At 44.8% G+C, this 17,874-nt stretch overlaps 1 protein-coding gene across 2 annotated transcripts in view; it reads left to right on the forward strand.

Moving 5' to 3' along the window:
* Positions 1–380: 380 nt before the first annotated feature.
* The window catches only part of NCBP1 (nuclear cap binding protein subunit 1), a 40,502-nt gene continuing 23,008 nt past the window's right edge, over positions 381–17,874 (forward strand). The window contains exons 1-8 of one of the 2 annotated variants that reach the window (XM_056117024.1): positions 381–673; positions 8,610–8,698; positions 9,407–9,507; positions 11,887–12,043; positions 13,974–14,081; positions 14,965–15,086; positions 16,568–16,637; positions 17,110–17,325. In XM_056117024.1, the coding sequence (XP_055972999.1) occupies positions 640–673; positions 8,610–8,698; positions 9,407–9,507; positions 11,887–12,043; positions 13,974–14,081; positions 14,965–15,086; positions 16,568–16,637; positions 17,110–17,325 (897 nt within the window). In that variant the 5' untranslated portion in view covers positions 381–639. Of the gene's footprint in view, positions 674–8,609; positions 8,699–9,406; positions 9,508–11,886; positions 12,044–13,973; positions 14,082–14,964; positions 15,087–16,567; positions 16,638–17,109; positions 17,326–17,874 lie in introns of those variants that run through there. The other variant, XM_056117025.1, reaches the window with a different exon arrangement.

Raw genomic sequence — 17,874 nt, forward strand, 5'->3', positions numbered from 1 at the left:
CCCCAGGATGACCCCCTACCTAATAGGAGCGAGCCAGGCTGCGGGCCGGGGGGCCTGGTGAGGGGCTGGGGGGGTGCACCTGCCCGGGTCGCCGGTGCGTGAGGCCTCTGCACCGCGGGCTGACCCGCTACTCCCGTGCGAACCTGTGCCGCGGGTCGCTCTCCCCTCCTGCATCCGACGGCCCCCGCAGGCGGGAGCGACCGTGCTCGGAGCCGGGAAGGCGGGGCACGACCCCTCACCCCCGGAAGTCTCGGCGGCGCGCAAAGCGAAAGGACCGCCGGGAAAAGGAAAAAAAAAACCATCGAGAGGCGCGGGCGGAAGTGAGGCCTAGAGCGTCCTGCTCCCCGCCTCCCAGGTGCGGCGTGCGGTCGCCGGGCTCGCCAGCTCCGGCCTTGCCGAAGAGGCGGCGCGGCCCCCGGAAGGACTTGGCACGACTGGCGGGAGAAGCGAGAGGGCGGAAGCGGAGGAGGAGAGGAGGCCCGAGCACCCGGGGCGTGCGGCGCGGACTGAGCGTCCCGGCCTGAGCCTCCCGCGGCGGCCGCGCCGTGCGGAGCCACTGCGCCTGCGCGCCCGCCCACCCGCCCGACGGTTCCCGCGCCGCGCCCCGCGTCTCCTCCCGGCCGTGCCGGGCCCGGCGGCATGTCGCGGCGGCGGCACAGCGACGAGAACGATGGTGAGTGGCCCGGGGTTCCGCTTCTGTCACCTCTGGGTCCCCAGGGAGGTAGGGACGGGGGATGGAGGAGCCGGCGCGGGCCCGTGGCGCGCGGGGTCGGAGCCTGGGCCTCCTCCCGCTGCGGATGCACCAGGTGCGCCAGGTTGCGGGTGCTGCCGCCCCAGCTCAGGGGCCGGCCTCCCCGCTGCACCCCCGACTGCCGCGGAACACCCCCACCTCCACCCCCACCCCGGACGGCGCCCGGGAAGGCCGCTCGGGAGCCTGACCCCCGCTGGCGTCCGAGGAGCCGCTCGCCCGGCGTGGCCGTGGCCCCGGACTCGGCCCCCTCCCCGCCCCCACCGTGCATTTATTTGTGGTTCTCACCCCGGGGGGCATCTCGAGGTGTCTCGGCCGGTCACGCACCCGCGCGCCCAAATGCGGGCTTCTGGCGTTCGCGTCCCCGGGGGTCGTGGAGTTGGGGCGCTTCGTTTCCCGCCTCCCCCCCACCCCCCGTCTGCTTTGCACGCTTTGGGCATGCGTGGGGGTAGGGGTGGGGGGTCGTGCGGTTTGCCCTCCTGAACTGCAGCACGATTCCGTTCCTTAGGGACTGAGGCGTCCCGGGGAGGGCGGGGAGATCAGCCTGGACCGCTCACACCCTGCGGAGGGGAGGCGAGGACGACGAGGACTTGTTTCCTCTCGGAGCGGTTGTGGTAGCAGAGTCGTGTTTGTAGTTGAGAGCTCGACCTTCCTTTGCAGCCCCGTGCATTGTCGAGAAGCGCACTCTGGGCTGGCAGTAATGATGCAGGTGCTCCTAGCTTCTGCTTTGTGGGCGGTGAAACGGGGTGACCGTGTTAGGAGTGGCTCCTGAGGTTGGGTTTTTTGATCATTTATAAAGGCTCAAAGAGGAGCCAGGCACTGCTGGGTGCCAGTGATTGAAAAAGTAAAAACAGAAGTTTTGAATTAAAGTTTCTCCAACATTTTCTTCTTCTTGAATATTTGGGGTTGGGGGCGGGGGAGGAAACGCTTCCATACATGCTGGTGTGAAAATCCAGACTCCAGCATGAAAAGTGTAACCGCAGCCCTTTGAGCCACCTCCCACGCCCCCCCCCCATGACCGTGGAATCACATTTAGTTTTAACAATTAAACAGCAGATTTCTGCTGTGCATAAGAGAGATGTACAACTGTCTTTAAAGGAGTTTTCCTGTACTTTATGTGAATGCACTAGCAGTGCCCAGAGCAAAACATTGCAGGATTTTCTTTACCACACAGGTTTTAATATTCTGTGTTTAAATATTTAGACATTATACTTGTACAGAAATGCTTTTTAAAGCACTGGATTCTAGCTGTATAATCTACAAACAAGGTACAGGGAATAGTTTTCATACGCTTTGAATTTCGACTAGCCAAAAATTAATATGTTTGAAGTCATTGCATGGAGTTTTGAAGATGCAAGTCCTTTAAAGTTATTCCCATTTGCTTTTCTCTTGCTTTCTCCATTCCTTTTCTTCTCAACCTTTTATGGGCATCTCTAAAGGAACAGAAATTGTTTCCAGGGGTCAGTCTGGAGGACTGAATGTGAACAGGAAGAAACTCAAGGTTTGCTTTGTTTATAGAGATGTTTGCATAATTTTGTTGGGAGTTAGCATCTTTATACCAGCTGGCAGCTAAATCAGTGTCCATTTGGGTCTTGTCCTAGGAACCCCAAATAAATAAAAATGAAAAAATAAGGAGTTTAGTCAAACAAAACACTGTCCTCCCGTTGCTCATCAATTTGCTTGAGCAGGCCCAGTAATGTCTCCATTCTTAAGACTTGTTACTGTGTTTGGCGTATTGAATACTCTTGGTAGCTTGCCAGGCTCTCTGAAAGGGGCGGAGGGATCAAACCTGGCTCAGCCAGGCTGGCTGCGCACAAGGCAAACGGCCTACTTCAAGGAGTTTAGTAAAGGTGAATAATTTAGTAGTGGGTGGGGCAGTTTATCATTCATCTTTAATACAATATCAAGCATAGAACTTCTGTACCTTACCAGTTTGGTTTTATTCACTAGGGTTTGCCCAAGTAAATTTCTGAATTAATAGTTTAGAGAATTTCCTTTTAATTAAGCATCTATTTTTCCCAAACAAAGTATTAGCTGCTCCAATATTATAAAAGGCTTTAAATAGACTATTATGGTTGAAGTAGATGTATCCAAACATTTTTGGATTGTTCTAAACATTACTGGTCGCCAACTGCCTGGACTTTACATTTGGTTGATGAGATTTAATCATTTATCCAAATAAACTATTGACAGTGCTGGGCATCATTGTCCTCCCTGCATTGCAGGGGGGCGGCGAGGGGGAGTATCGAAATGGCATCTGCCTTTTAGTGTGGAAAAGCAGGCAGCTATCCTGGAAAACCGTGCATGTCATATGGCAGAGCACACTATAAGGTGTGCTAAAGGGTTGAGGGTTGCTGTGGGGAGGAGTCACTGTGTGCACTCACCTCTGAAGTCCTGGCAGAGAAGGGCAGGAGGCAGGGTGTACGCATTGCCCCATTACCTGGCTCAGCGGGGGAAAGCTGTGGTCCCGGTGCCAAGACCAGCAGGTTAGCACATTTCCTGTTGTGTTCATAGAACAGTGTGAGGGGGCATGTGTGGCCAGAGCTGAGACAGTGGGGGCCACAGGGGTAAGAGGGAATTTGGGGGGGGGGAAGCAGCGACTGCAGGTGGATTTGCAGTTGTGCCTCTGTTGTGGGTGACAGTGTGTGTGAGGTGCAGGCTACATCGAGTTCCCTTTTCAGACTCTTAGGAGTGTCTCTGTGGGCTGGGGATGTGGGACTAGGGGTGGAGCATCTCCCTCACTCTAAGGTCAAACCCTGTACTGTATGTTTGTATCCTACCGTGCCCTGCACAGCCAGTTGTGGCCCCTATGAACAAAAAGACTCAATGGCTAACTTGTACACCTCTATTAAGCATGTAATCGTGAATATATTATAAGCCAAGATATTATTTGTTTTAAAAAAGAATGTCTCTGAAGCTCTCTGCTGATTATGGAATATATACATAATAGGTGTCCAAGGCAAATTTCTTTTTTAAAAGTGTTTTGACTGTCAGTAATCTTGGTCATGAACCTATATTGTCTCATTTTAAGCTATTTATGCGTAAATGGCATTTAGGTCCTTTAAATTGTGATTTTTTTCCCCCTTCATTTTAGGGGAGACACCACATAGATGGGAAGGGATGTTTCTTCTAAGGAAGAGCATAGTTTCCAAAGTTAGGCCGGCCTCTGCGTACAGTCTGCCGCATGGGGCACTCTTTTCCCTGTTTGTCTTTGTTATTTTACTTTTTCTTATAGTGCTGATTCTTCATTTTTGTGGGTCTAAAATTTTGATAGTTGCTCTAATCCTAAAGGGTCACCTTTCAGGGGCAGAATCATGGTCTGTTAACAGACTTTCTAGGGGGTGTCTTCCTAGAGACCTGCTTGTCCAGCTAACTGACCAAGGGGAAAGTGCCTTCTGCTGGTGGACTTAGCGACATTGTATCAGCCAATGTATCCATGAAGTGGCAACATATGACTTAATTATTTATATTTCTTGGCATTAAAAAAATGGCCTTGGGGCCTCTGGAGGCCTTGGAGCACATCAGGGTTACCCCCAGCATTCCAGAGGGGTCGTGTGGGGCCTGGACCTTCTGCATGATAAACAGGTATCAAAGGGAGAGCACTGTTCCTTTGAGCTATCCCCATTCAGCAGACACATTTTAATAGAATACAGATCCGAAGATTCTGCCTTTGGATGGCTTTGTTTGGGGGCTGTACCAGGCTGTTCTTAGGAACTAATCCTGGCTCTGTGCTCAGGAGTGACCTCTGATAGTGCTCAGGGACTGTGTGTGGTGCTCGCGATGGCACTGGGGTCAGAGCCACTTGCTAGGCAAGTGCCATACCCCAGTCTCCTCTCCACCCCATACTCTTCCTGAGGGAATTCAGTGGCTGAGTTTTCTTCAGAGTGTGTGAAATCCTTCAGCTAACAGCCAGGATTTTATTTTCAATTAAGATGTTTAATCCCTAGTTTTTTTTTCTGAGTTCCATAGCCTCTTCCTGGGCATGAGTAGAGCTTGTGTCTGTAGTTCCCCTCTTCTACTGTCCTTTTCCATACCCTAAGTACCAGGGGAGAATGAGACCCCTCTTACCTCTCAGCACATTCTGCTTCCTCACTTTCTCCAATCACAGCTTGGTTTGGAATGGTTGAGCTGGAAAGGCGTGTAGTCAGAGGCAAGACTGTTTTCTGGGTTTCCTTCTGAAATCAAACCTGGTCTCTGCATTATCCTCCTCAAACTCCTCGCTTTAAGATGGGACTACAATTTCAAACTGACTCCAAGTAGCCAGTTAGATAATTAGGGGAGGCCAAGGTGGGTGGGATGTGGGTTAAAGGGGTTGGCGGACTGGAAGGGTCAAGGAGAAGGCAACCACAGTGAGTGAAGTTGAAAAGGAGAAGCAACAGAGATTGTTCGCATTGAGCTGGGTTTTCAGGAATTCCCCGCCTTGCTGGAATCTGGTTCAGAAAGAAATGATGAGTTTCTTCTGCTCTCTAGGGCATTTTGAACTAGCTTATTTGTTGTTGGGAGTTGTCCAGTAGCAGTGTTAGTTGTTGGTGGGTTCCCTGACTAATGGCACCTCGCCCCCACCCCCTCCCCCTCCAGTGCTGGCAACTAGAAATGTCTCCAGGGATTGCCAGATGGCTCTTTGGGTGCAGAATCTTACCCAGGTGGAAACCGTAGCTCTATGGAGGGGGGTGGGGAGTGGAGAGGAGGAGCACACCTGGTGGTGGTACTCAGGGTTACTCCCAGCCTGGCGTGTAGGGGGTCGCTCATAGTGGTGCTCAGGCTGCCGTTTACCGAACTCGGGCTTCCTGCCTGCCGTGCCTGCATGCATGTTCTCTAGCCCTTTTAGCTCCCCAGCCCCAGAAGCCGTCTGTAATGTTGTAGCTGACAGTTTTTATAAATCTTGCGTCAAATATACAAGCTTTTTTAAATGAAAGAATCTTAGAAATAGAAGGCCTTTATGTGAAATCGGTTGTTTGGGTGGGTAAGTGGAACATTTTGTGTTCTGACTTAAGGTTGATGTATGCTCTTAGAATCAAGGTTGTGGTCCCACTCTGTGACACATTCCATAACTTTACACACGAGGTATCTCCAGAAATGGGTCTCAGCTGTTGAGCTTCCTGTATATTGTATTTTCTCCGGTCACCTCTGTTGCTGTCCAGTCCTATCCCAGTCTGTTTCATTCAGTTCATGAAGGTCATCTCTGCCACGATGGGGAATTTTCTAATGCCCCAAGCTCAGGGTAGCCAAGTGCTGTGTCTTATGATAGGCACATCACGGCTTAGCGTTCCAGAGCAAGTGACGCTAAACTCTTAAAAGAGCAAAAGTAGGGCCAGACGGATAGGACAGTGGGTAGGGCACTTGGCTGACATGTGGCTGGACATTGTTTGCTCCGGGGCACTGCCCGTGTTCCCTCGAAAGCTACTGGGATAAATCCCTGAGAACAGAGTCAGGAGTAAACCCTTAGCGCTGCTGGATGTACTGCTCAAAAGAGGGGGGGGGGCACAGAACTAGAAAATAGCCCTGTTTCTTCTTTTGAAAGGTCTGGAGAACAGAGTCCTATGTCATGAAGTCCTAGGTAACCTGTACAACTGGAGATTTTCATTATTGATACGAATGCCCAGTTAGAGTACGTGCTTCCTTGCCCACAGACATCCTGATGCTCTTGAGGAAAGTCAAAAATAATTTCATTTTGCAGTATACGATAGTATCTGAGTTTTAGTGGAAGAACTTTCTAGTGTAGGGTCCCCACCCCTTGTGGTGCTTCCACACAGGGTGCTCCGTCTGCAGTGCTGGACATTGCCTGTGGATGGCGGCCTGCAGCGCTGCCAGGTTTGTGCTCGCTGTGTTTGGAACACCGGGGTTTGAGCTTGCCAGGCCCCAAGAGCTCTATTGAGTGATTTTGTTTTAAATCAAGACTTAAAAACTTGTTTTTAAGATCAAGATTATTCAACTTAGCTTTGTATTCATATTTTATCAGCTTACACAGTTACATTTATTAGACTGTTGAGTGCTGCGGACACTAACAGGTTCAGGAAGTAACCAAAGATTAGTAAGCAACTCAAGTTCGAAGAGTAGGAATGACGCATTCGTGACCTGAGTGAGTGTTACCGATTGTTCCACTGCCATGGCAGCACCGTTCCTGACTGGCCGCAGTAGTTGGGCTGCTGCATTGTGTGGCAGCTGGGCCCTGCTCACACAGAGTTGGTGTGAGTAATGATCTCCTACAGTGATTCTGGACTGCAGGAGGGAGACTTATGCGGATGGAGCTTAGTCTGAGAAAGGGTCAGGTGAGAGATCCAGCTGTGTGTAAAAAGTTGGATCCTCTCTACTTCAAGGAGGAGGATCTGCAGTCTTTTGTGTGGCCTTAGACTTTTCACTGCTTCAGTTACTTCTTCCACTCCCATTGTCGACCCCTGGCAATCAGCAATCCAGTCTCAATATCCATGAAAGTGTTGTGTTGTTATGTTGGAGGTTTTTTAACCATTATTCCATATGTAAGAGAGATTCTAGTGTTTTTTCTTGGGAGTTTTACAGTTTAGATCTTGCAGTTTAATTAATTATTGTGTTTGGCTTAAGATTGTGATTCCATTTTAACAAGCCATTTATTGACGAGACTCCCCTTTTCCCATTGTATATTTTTGTCTCCTTTTTTTTATAAGTTTATTGATCATATATCACTTGATCACTTGATATCCCGTTACTCATCGATTTGCTCGAGCAGGCGCCAGTAACGTCTCCATTTGTCCCTGTCGCGTGCTAGTGTAGCCCAGTGGCATCTGCTCGTTCTAAGAACACAAAGAGCCTCAAACCGATCGTTCAGGGTCTTGATGAAGAAGTCTGACCATCTCATAGGTGGGCGGCCACGTGATCTTTTGACGTCCCATGGAATCCAGTTGGTGATGACTCTAGTCCAGGGGTCGTCTCTAAATCTCATTACATGTCCAGCCCATCTTATTTTTGACACCTTGGCAAACGAGACAGTGTCCCTGATTGTTGAGCGTTGATGGAGGTCGGAACTCTGGATTCTTTCTCTCATTTGAGTAAAGCTTGATACTCCAAGCACAGTTCTTTTGATTCCTCTTTGAGAGACCCAAATTAGTGTTCTCATCCTGTTTTCGTAGGGCCCAGGTCTCTGAGGCGTATCTTAATGCAGGAAGAGATGTGCTCAGAGCTGGAGATTCTTCGTCCTCTTAGCTATTTCTTTGACACTCTTGAAGGCGTTTCAAGCCGCTCTCTTCCTCCTGCGCAACTCAGGTGCCAGGTCATTAGTCATGTTGACCTTCTCGACCTAGGTACACATAACTGTTGCATTCGGTGTTGGTTGTTCCGTTGAGAGCAAATGGAACGTCAGGAACAAGACTGTTTCTCATGAACATTGTCTTTGTGAGATTCAGCTGTAATCCAACCTTTCCACACTCACAGTCGAAGTCGGTCAGCATTTGTGCTGCTTGGCTAATGTTTGGTGTTACTAGAACAATACCATCAGCAAAGTGGAGGTGGTATAGTTGCTGACCATCTATCTTCACTCCCATTCCTTCCCATTCCAGTCGTCGCATGATGTTCTCGAGGGTGGCACTGAAGAGTTTCGGTGAAATGGTATCACCCTGTTGAACCCCTCTCTTGACATCGATGATCACTTCTTAGTAGAATGGTGAGATCCTGGTAGTGAATCCGTAATACAGCTCACGGAGGATCCTGATGTATTGAGTTTGAATGCCTTGATCATATTGATCATATGTAAATGGATTTATTCCTGTTCTCTTTTGTACTACTTACCTGTTTTGTCTATTCTTGTACCTATACTTTTTTGTTTTAATTATCTTTGTGAAACTTGTAGTAGTGCATTATTTGTAATAATAAATATTTTTCACTAAAACAGGGGGACAACCTCACAAAAGGAGAAAGACTTCTGATGCAAATGAAACTGAAGATCATTTGGAATCTTTAATATGCAAAGTAGGAGAAAAGGTAAGCACCATAAAAAGCATAGATCCTAATGGATGGATTTAGAGTTCTAGTTGCCTTGCTCTAAGTTCTGCACCTGAAAATGACCTAAGTCTTGAGCAAAACTCGTGTTGTGGGTCCAGTGTTTTTAGAAATTTTCATAGACTATGAGTTTTAGACTGTTGAGTCCTGACAATTTATAAATGAGGAACTGAGCAAGCCCTGGATATTTGTGAATTAGTTTATGTCACCTCTCGAACGAATTGGGTTGGAATAGAACCTGTGATTCCTTCTATTTCTAATCTGTATTGTTATCTTAGACTGCTTCCCTTCTAAATTTTATTCATTCTCAGTGGATTTTACTCTTTAATCCTCACCCAGAAAAATTGATTCTACCGATTCCCCAGTGCTTGACGGGTACTTAATACATTGTCTTGGCCCTGGGGAGAGAGCCTTAGAGGGCTTTAGCTTATGCTGGTGTGCAAGAAGCACGGTGTGGTCCCCTGGTCAGAAAGCTGGGAGTTAGCTGCTGAGCAGCACTGAGTGTAGCCCCAGAGATGATGATAATGAGGTAGAATGGTGGTGCTGCTCCGCCAGAGAGATGGCATAGGGTTCATGGTGTTCCTCACACACAAGTCCCAGGAGTTATGCCCTGAGCACAGCTGGGTATGGCCTCAAAACCAAAAAACAAGTTTTTTAATAATGGTGATAATAATATGTTGTCTTCCACAGAGTGCCTGCTCTTTGGAGAGCAACTTAGAAGGCTTGGCTGGTGTTTTAGAAGCTGATCTTCCTAACTACAAGAGCAAGATCTTAAGACTTCTTTGTACAGTGTATGTATGCAAAAGATTTATGAATACAGCTGATAATGTATTACCTACTCTTAAACGCTTTGGGAAAGGTTCAAGAGATGTGTTTGTTTCATATGTCATCAGTATTTATTCTATTGGGAAATTTCATTTTGTCTCTTAAACTCTTTCTTAGAGATGGATATGATTAAAATTGAGCATTTTTCTTATGCTTTGTTACAACTTTAGTCCTTTTTGACTTTTTAAGTGAGAACAATACCTTCATATTTATATTTCTTTAAAAGCATGCACATTTAAAAACATAAAATAGTATTTCTTTTTTAAAAACAGTAGTGCCAGACATTTTGGGAATTTGTCTCTAAAATAGGTATTACATTTTTATTTTTGAGGAAATGAAAATGGGAAAGGTCTCGCATCAAAAAACATTCTCCAGGGCTGGTGATATTAGCAACCCATATTTCATTTCTTAACCTCGTCATAATGTGCTGAAATGTTGACCTTTCATGATTTCTGGATTGAGGGGGGGTTTTGTACACTTCATATGAAATTGTAAATTATCTTTGAGGCATTTTTAAGTTAAAAAGGGACTTTTGGGTCATTTTTATTTTAATTCGTTACGTTTTTTAAAATTTAAAAGTAAATTTAAGTGAAAACTATCCATGAATTTCATTTTAACCTCAGGAAGTATAAATCATTTGGGTTATGACTTTTTTTAGAGGTCTCCAGTTAATAATTCAGGAAGACCTAATCTTTTTTTTTTTAATGATGATGATGATGACTTTGTTTTTTATTTTTTAGTGAATCACCATGGGGTATAGTTATGTACTTAAAAACTTTCGTGCTTGCTCAGTCATACAGTGATTGAGAAACCATCCTTCCACCAGTGCCCATTCACCACCACCAATGGTCCCAGCATCCCTCCCACTACCCTTACCCCGTCCCCTCCACCCTACCCCACCTCTGTGGCAGGCATTCCCTTTTGCACTCTCTCTCTTTTTGGGTGTTGTGGTTTGCAATAGAGGTATTAAGTGGCCACCATGTACAGTCGTTAGTCTACTTTCAGCCCGGATCTTTCATCCCGAGCGGGCCCTCCTAGCACCCTGTACTTCGTAGGAAGACCTAATCTTAGGCCAACAAACTACTGGGCAAAGTCATGTTGCTCTGTTAACCGTAAGAGGCCAGCTACTGAGTGGAGGACGGTCATTCGAATGGAGCAGCATTAATACTCGTACTGGAGCCATGACGGCTGGAGGCAGGGTGGCACTTACTATCAGCACAACTATTTTCATTGCCTGAATTGTTCCAAACACTCTGGTAGGTGCTCTGGGAAAAGAGTCCAAGAGCATCTCGTTTTATGTGCTTAGTTGGGGAACAGGTCCCTGCCCGGTTACTGTGCTCTGGGCTGGCTCTCAGAAGTGGGCTTCCTGCATGCAGAGCACGGGCATGGCCTCCAGAACTGTCTGCTGGCCCAAGAGTTGGAGTTGTTAGGAGTGCTTATTTGCTTTTCTTTTTTTGTGCTTAAGGCTGCCTGAACTAGGGAATGTTTGTTTTTTCCAATACTTTACTGTAGTAATCAATTGGCCTACTTTTCACACAATTTTAAGTTATTTAAAGTAAACAAGCTGAGTTATAAGGAAATCTTACTGCGTCCAGTACACGTGTTAAGAATTTAGGAGTTTTTCTTTTGTTTTGGGACCACACCTTGCAGTGCTCAGGGGTCACTCCTGATGTCGCCTGGTGACCATGTGTGTCGTGCTAGGGATAGAACCTGGGTCAGCAGCATGCAAGGACAGAAAGCACCTTAACTCCTGTGCTCTCTCTGCCCCCGAATCTCAGGGTTTAACTGTAATAGGAACTTCGTTTTCGCCAAGCAACTGTACTAGTATTTCTCAAAGTAGAAATTCTGGTCCTGTGACACTTCGCTAGCTTAGTTTAAAAATAGTAAATGCTGTCCCACACACATACACACCTTTAATGAGCCTGTATGAAAGAATTTGCACTCCCTGAGCCCACAGCCATACCACCCTGAACGTGTCTGGTCTTTATTAAAGAATTTGTTTGACCCAACGATTTCCTTGGTATTTCACCAGGGAAGCCGTTTTCTGTGGAATTGCTCTTTGATTTTATTTGAAAAAAAAGCTGTTCTGGTGTTATCTTTGTTAACTTCACAATTCGAAGGTTTTACTTTGTTCACTCTTACATTAACAGAAATAAATTTTAAAAGGTGAGAGGGCCATATTTGCAAGTCTCATTGACATTTATGCCTCTTCTGAAGTTTTAAAACACAGGTAAAAGTAATCTTGTCCCAAAGTTACTGAGATGGTAAAAGAGTTACTAAATCTGAAAATCAGCATCTTAATATAATGATCTTTTGGGTTTTCTTGTACTGGATTCTCAAATCAGTGCACGTCTGCTACCTGAGAAGTTGACAATTTATACAACACTAGTTGGATTGCTGAATGCCAGGAATTACAATTTTGGTGGAGAATTTGTGGAAGCCATGATTCGTCAACTGAAAGAATCATTGAAAGCAAACAATTATAATGAAGCTGTATATTTGGTAAGTTCCGTTTTTTTCCTTGTATGTGTGGCAGTGTGGGGTGGGGTAGGTGCCACTCTCAGTGGTGTGGGGTTGAAGGGCCATGGTGGTATGAGCCCAGTAGAGCTTGTCAGGGGCCACCATGGCGACACTCAGCTGTGCTGGGAGTGGGTGGAAGGGCATATGGTGATCAAACTCAGGGTTTGAATGTGCTAGCCATGAGCTCATGTTCATGCTACTGTTTCCAGCCCAGCAGCTGTTCTTTTGAAACCAGAGCTCATCTCTGTGGCCCCTTTGCAGTGTGTAATTCTTAACATTCTTCCTTGGCACTTGAATTGAGAACTGCCACTTTCCCTAGGATCTCTCGCTGCTACCCCTCAGTCTCCTTTCACTCGGTCCTCTTTCTTCTTCTTCCCTCAAATTTTTGTGTTTCCCAAACTTCTTTCCTCATTTCGTTGTTTTTTGACCCTCTCCCAAGCATTCTCGCTAGCTCTCGTAGCTTCATCAACTACCTTATTTTGATGGATCCACACCCCCCCCCCCCCCATCCTAGGACTTTTTATATGTTTTCCGCCCACAACCCCTTTCATTTTTGGTTTTGGTGCCATACAGGCAGTGCTCATGGGTCACTCCTGGCGGTTCTTGGGGGACCGTGTGTGGTCAGGAATGGAACCTGGGTTGGCAGCATCAAAGGCAGGCGCCTTGACGGCTATACTGGGGGAGGGGGATCACAGAGCGCCATTGGCCAAGCATCAAACCAGCATTCCCACATTGCCAGATCTGTGCTCTATAGGAACGGCCCTGGGCTGCCACACTCCGTTCCTCCCTCTGTTCTCCTGGGCATGTGGTCCTTATTAAAAACTCACTTTCTTACCACTCAGTGGCCATAGTACTTAAAAGCCTGCTGAACAGATGATGTATGGGATAGCAGAAAGTGAATATTAGAATACTTGCTTAGTAAATTAAAAATGGAATTAGGCCTTAATAGCTAGAAGGACAGCGGTCCACTGTATATCATAAATAGACACTTAATCTAGGTGTATGATTGTGTTTCTTTTTACTGAATATAAGATTATAACACTTTGGAGATCCATCAGCCTATAAAAGGTTAAATTCAGCCTATAAAAGGTTAAAAGCCTATAAAAGGTTAAATTCAGATTTCTTAGTTTGAGGCTACATGTTTGCCCCAATTTTTAAAAAAAATCTGTTAAATCTGTATCAGTGTCTCATCTGAAACCCTCCAAGCTCATCTGAAAACGGTATATTTTTCCCCAAGCCCTTGCTCTTCAACGTTAGCCATCTTTTTGCTCTCGCCCATTTTTATCTCGTTGACATCTTCCACAACTCTCCTTGTCACCATTGCTAGAGCACTTTCATTTCCCTTCTAGTTAAGGACTCATTCCTTTGGGCCGAGATGGTGCTTGTCCAGTCTGTTAGACTGTGCTCACATAGGATAGCGACGTCAGGATTCATTAGATAACAAGGCACTCACTAAATCCGAGTTTGACGTTTGTTTCTATATTCTGGGCAGAAGTTTCAGTAAACCAGGAAAGAGAGTAGCTAGAACTTTTCGCAGAGCGTGTAAACCTCCAAATGCACTAATTATCATCCATCCCATCTCAGAAGTGCCCGGCTTTGTTACTCCCACCCCAAGGCAGCCACAGACAATAGAAAAGTGAGCATGGCTCTCTCTGTTCCAAAAAAGTTTGTTCATGCATTATTTTCTGTTTCAGTTTGTTCTGGATTATTTTCATATATTATAAAATATTCTTTTGAGCCTTTCCCAAGTATTTGAAAATCAAAACCATTCTTAGTTCACAAGCTTTATTAAAAAAAAAAAGCCAAAACAATGTCATTGGGCATCTTTGGCTTTGGGGCTCTACTTTTCCATATTTTTGACTTAAATAGACCAAAATTACTCTTTAAATCTGAAAGACTGTCTTCTCCACAGGTTCGTTTTTTGTCAGATCTTGTGAATTGTCATGTCATTGCCGCCCCTTCAATGGTTGCTATGTTTGAGAATTTTGTAAGTGTCACTCAGGAAGAAGATGTGCCTCAGGTAAGAAAGTCCCTAGTGCTGAATTCTTGGTAAAAAGTTGGTTACTTTCAGTATCAACAAAATAACACATTCTCTCTCTCTCTCTCTCTCTCTCTCTCCTCTCACCCCCCTCCTCTCCCTCCCCCCCTACTTTCCCTCTCCCTCTCTCCCTCTCTCCCTTCCTCCCTCCCCCTCTTCTCTCTCTCCTTCCCTCTCTCCCTCTTTTTTTTGGTGGGGAGAGGGGTATGGTGTTGGGATTCAAACCCAGGACCTCACATGTGTTCTATCACTAACTGCAGCTAAACAGGTTATCATGTTATGAATTCTCCTTTGATTTTTGGGCCACGTCCAGCTCAGGGGCTACTTATTCCTGGCTTACACTTGGGGGCCGTTCCCCAGCAGTGCCTGGAGAACCATACATTGCTGGGGATCAAACCTGGGCCTCCCACATGCAAAACTTGTGCCTGTTTAGCTGTCTTCCGAGCCCCTTGTGATATAAATTCTTAATATCTAAAAGCTAAGTCAACTGGTATTTTCGTAGGTTCACGTGACACTCTGTTGTAGTTCAAATGACCTGTCTAATAAGATTGAGACCAGTTTATTTATTTATTTATTTTGCTTTTTGGGTCACATCCGGCGATGCACGGGGGTTATTCCTGGTTCTGCACTCAGGAATTACTCCTGGCAGTGCTCAGGGGACCATATGGGATGCTGGGAATTGGACCCGGGTCAGCCGCATACAAGTCAAACGCCTTACCCGCTGTGCTATTGCTCCAGCCCCCCAGACCAGTATATTTAGAAGTGTATATTTAAACATGAGACAATGTCTTAAACTTCATGAAATGGCTTCATAAGATTTTATTCATGAATAAATATAATAAACTTTTTTAAAAATTCTTTTAAGGTTCGACGGGATTGGTACATATATGCATTTCTGTCATCTTTGCCCTGGGTTGGAAAGGAGTTGTACGAAAAGAAAGACGCAGAGATGGACCGTATCTTTGCCAGCACTGAAAGCTATCTTAAGTAAGGGCACGGCTCATGGTACTGTTTATTATTTAGGTTCTGATAATTTTCCGTTGTAACAGATGTGTTCTATTTTCTGTTGGCAAAACAAGTTGAGTTTTATTTCTCAAAAAATAATTTGGAAAGTTTCCCCGAAGTGTCCTTAAGGTAAACTCATTTTCCTACTGTTGTTACTTGTGGAGACTTCAGAGTAATCAAGTATGTTTGCTTACTTTGCTGGTGCAAAGGACTTGGTAGATTGGCTTCTTTGGAGCTACATTTCCACAGGTCTGCAAAAGAGTAAAACATTCTGACATGGTTCTCAGGGTAATGAGAGTCACCTGCAGTATTCAGCTACGTTCCAGCCTCAGCCAGCTCCAGACGACTGAATTGCTATATTTGAGAAAGAAGCTTGAACATCTGTTTCAATTCGTTCTATTAGCAGAGGACCACTGCTTTAGCACATAACCACATGCATATGTCATGTAAGCTAAGCCTAAATCAAGTCGTTAGCCACCTACCCGGACCATGTTGCTTGAGTAATTCGACTCTGATGAAAAATAGTTTGTATCTTCCCATTACCCACTTTCTAATAGTGTGAAAGCTAGATTTATCTTATTAAATAAAATAACAGTAATTAGGCTGTATTATTAAACTTAGATTTTCATATGAGCATGATAATGGTCTTCTGTCCTTAAATTTTTTTCAGATTAATTTTGTCACGGGTTAAATTTTGTTTAATAATAGTTGCTTCTTAAAGATTTTGAATCTTAGTTACAAGTAAAAAGAAATACAAAGATAGAAATCTGAGGGGCTGAAGCGATAGCACAGCGGGTAAGGCGTTTGCCTTGCACGCAGCCAACATGGCTGACCCTGGTTCGATTCCCAGCATCCCATATGGTCCCCCGAGCACCACCAGGAGTAATTCCTGAGTGCATGAGCCAGGAGTAATCCCTGAGCATCACCAGGTGTGACCCAAAAAGGAAAAAAGAAAAAAAAAGATAGAAGTCTGATTTTTTTTTTAAATAATGCTGTCTTCAAGTGATCGATTTTTTTTTTAAATATTTTTGGTTTTGAAAATGTACTTTCAAAATGTAGATGCTTGTAAAAGAGTGAAATGGACTCTTGCTTCGTTTTGTCTACATTTGGTAATTATGCTAGGGATGCAAAGAAGCTAGGGATGTAAACTGTTGAAATGAAGTATCTTAGCATATTTAATATTGGTAGATTTCATCAAATTGCTCTGCAAAGGGATTATACTCTTCCAAATCTCTTTAGAGAGATTCCGTTTAACCTTTCTGCCATAACCTTTGAGAATTTCAGAGTGCATACTTGCACATATTTTGGCAATACATATAGTAACCAGAATTTTTTTATATCAACCAGTCTGATATGTAAAAACATTATTTCATTGATTCAGTTTGTGTTTTATTATAAAAATAGCTAAGCATCTTTTTATGTTTTTAAACGATCTCAATGTGGATTCTCACTTTTATCATTAGAAGGCGCCAGAAGACTCATGTGCCCATGTTACAAGTATGGACTGCAGAAAAACCACACCCACAGGAAGAGGTAAATGGAGTTCAGTCTTTCCTGGTCAGGCATAGGGCAGTCTTGGGAGATCTTATCCCCAAAAGATTGAAATGTTTCCATTTGTGTAGCTTAATGAGGTTTCTGCATTTTAAGTTAGAGATATAACTTATATCCTCATAGCCTTCGACATATACATAGTAAATTGTTAATAAACATTAGAATGTAGTTGAAGTATTCCCTCTCCTGTGAGATTCCAGATACAGAGTTGATGTGTTTTTATTTACATACTGAATTTGAGAAATAAGAGCAAGTCATGACTCCAGAAAGCTTGATTTCAGAAAACAGGTGATTCAAACAGAAATTCAACTCCGTTCCTTTATACTATGATACAGGGTAGCTTACTGTTGAGTCATGTGTTTTGGAAGGTAAATGATTCTTGGTTTTGTCCAGTCAAAATGTACTTTAACCTCCAAATACATATATTAATGTTTAAAAATGAATCTGTCTTTAGTATTTAGATTGCCTCTGGGCCCAGATTCAGAAATTGAAAAAGGATCGCTGGCAGGAGCGGCACATCCTAAGACCTTATCTTGCCTTTGACAGCATCCTGTGTGAAGCACTACAGCACAGCCTGCCTCCTTTCACTCCGCCGCCTCACACCGGAGACTCCGTGTACCCGATGCCAAGGGTCATCTTCAGGATGTTTGATTACACAGATGATCCAGAGGTACGTGACCAGCTCAGTTTCTAGCAGAGAACTTGTGGCTTTGTGTGTGGCTTTGTGCTTGTATTTTAATCTGGCCTGAGTATACCTGCGATGAATTTGAATTGACTTCAAATTCAGAGAAGTCAACAGCAGTGAAGTCGATGAAGGGTACCAGGTTATTGTACCATAAGTTAGGTTTGACATTGTGAGTAGATTGTTCAGAGATGGCACAGCCTACATCCGGACTCAGCACGGTCGGTCCCTGTCAGAATCCCCAGAGCATTCTTCAAGGACTTACAACAAAAACTTCTAAAATTTGTATGGAGCTATAAAACTCCAGAATAGTCAGCAAATTCTGAGAGAGAAGATGAAAGGCATCACATTCCCTGACTTCATACTATAAAGCTATAGTAATTTTAAAAAAAAATGGTGTAGTCTGAAATAAAAACCTTCATGGACAGTTGATTTTCAGCAAAAGGGCTAGGTGAATTAAGTGGAAGAAGGAAAGCCACTTCAGATTTTCTCAGTGCTAGGAAAAATGGTTAGCTTTGTGCAAAGGAAAAAATATAA

The sequence above is a fragment of the Sorex fumeus genome, unplaced genomic scaffold (genome assembly GCF_029834395.1).
Source record: "Sorex fumeus unplaced genomic scaffold, SorFum_2.1 ptg000034l, whole genome shotgun sequence".
Lineage (NCBI taxonomy): Eukaryota > Metazoa > Chordata > Mammalia > Eulipotyphla > Soricidae > Sorex > Sorex fumeus.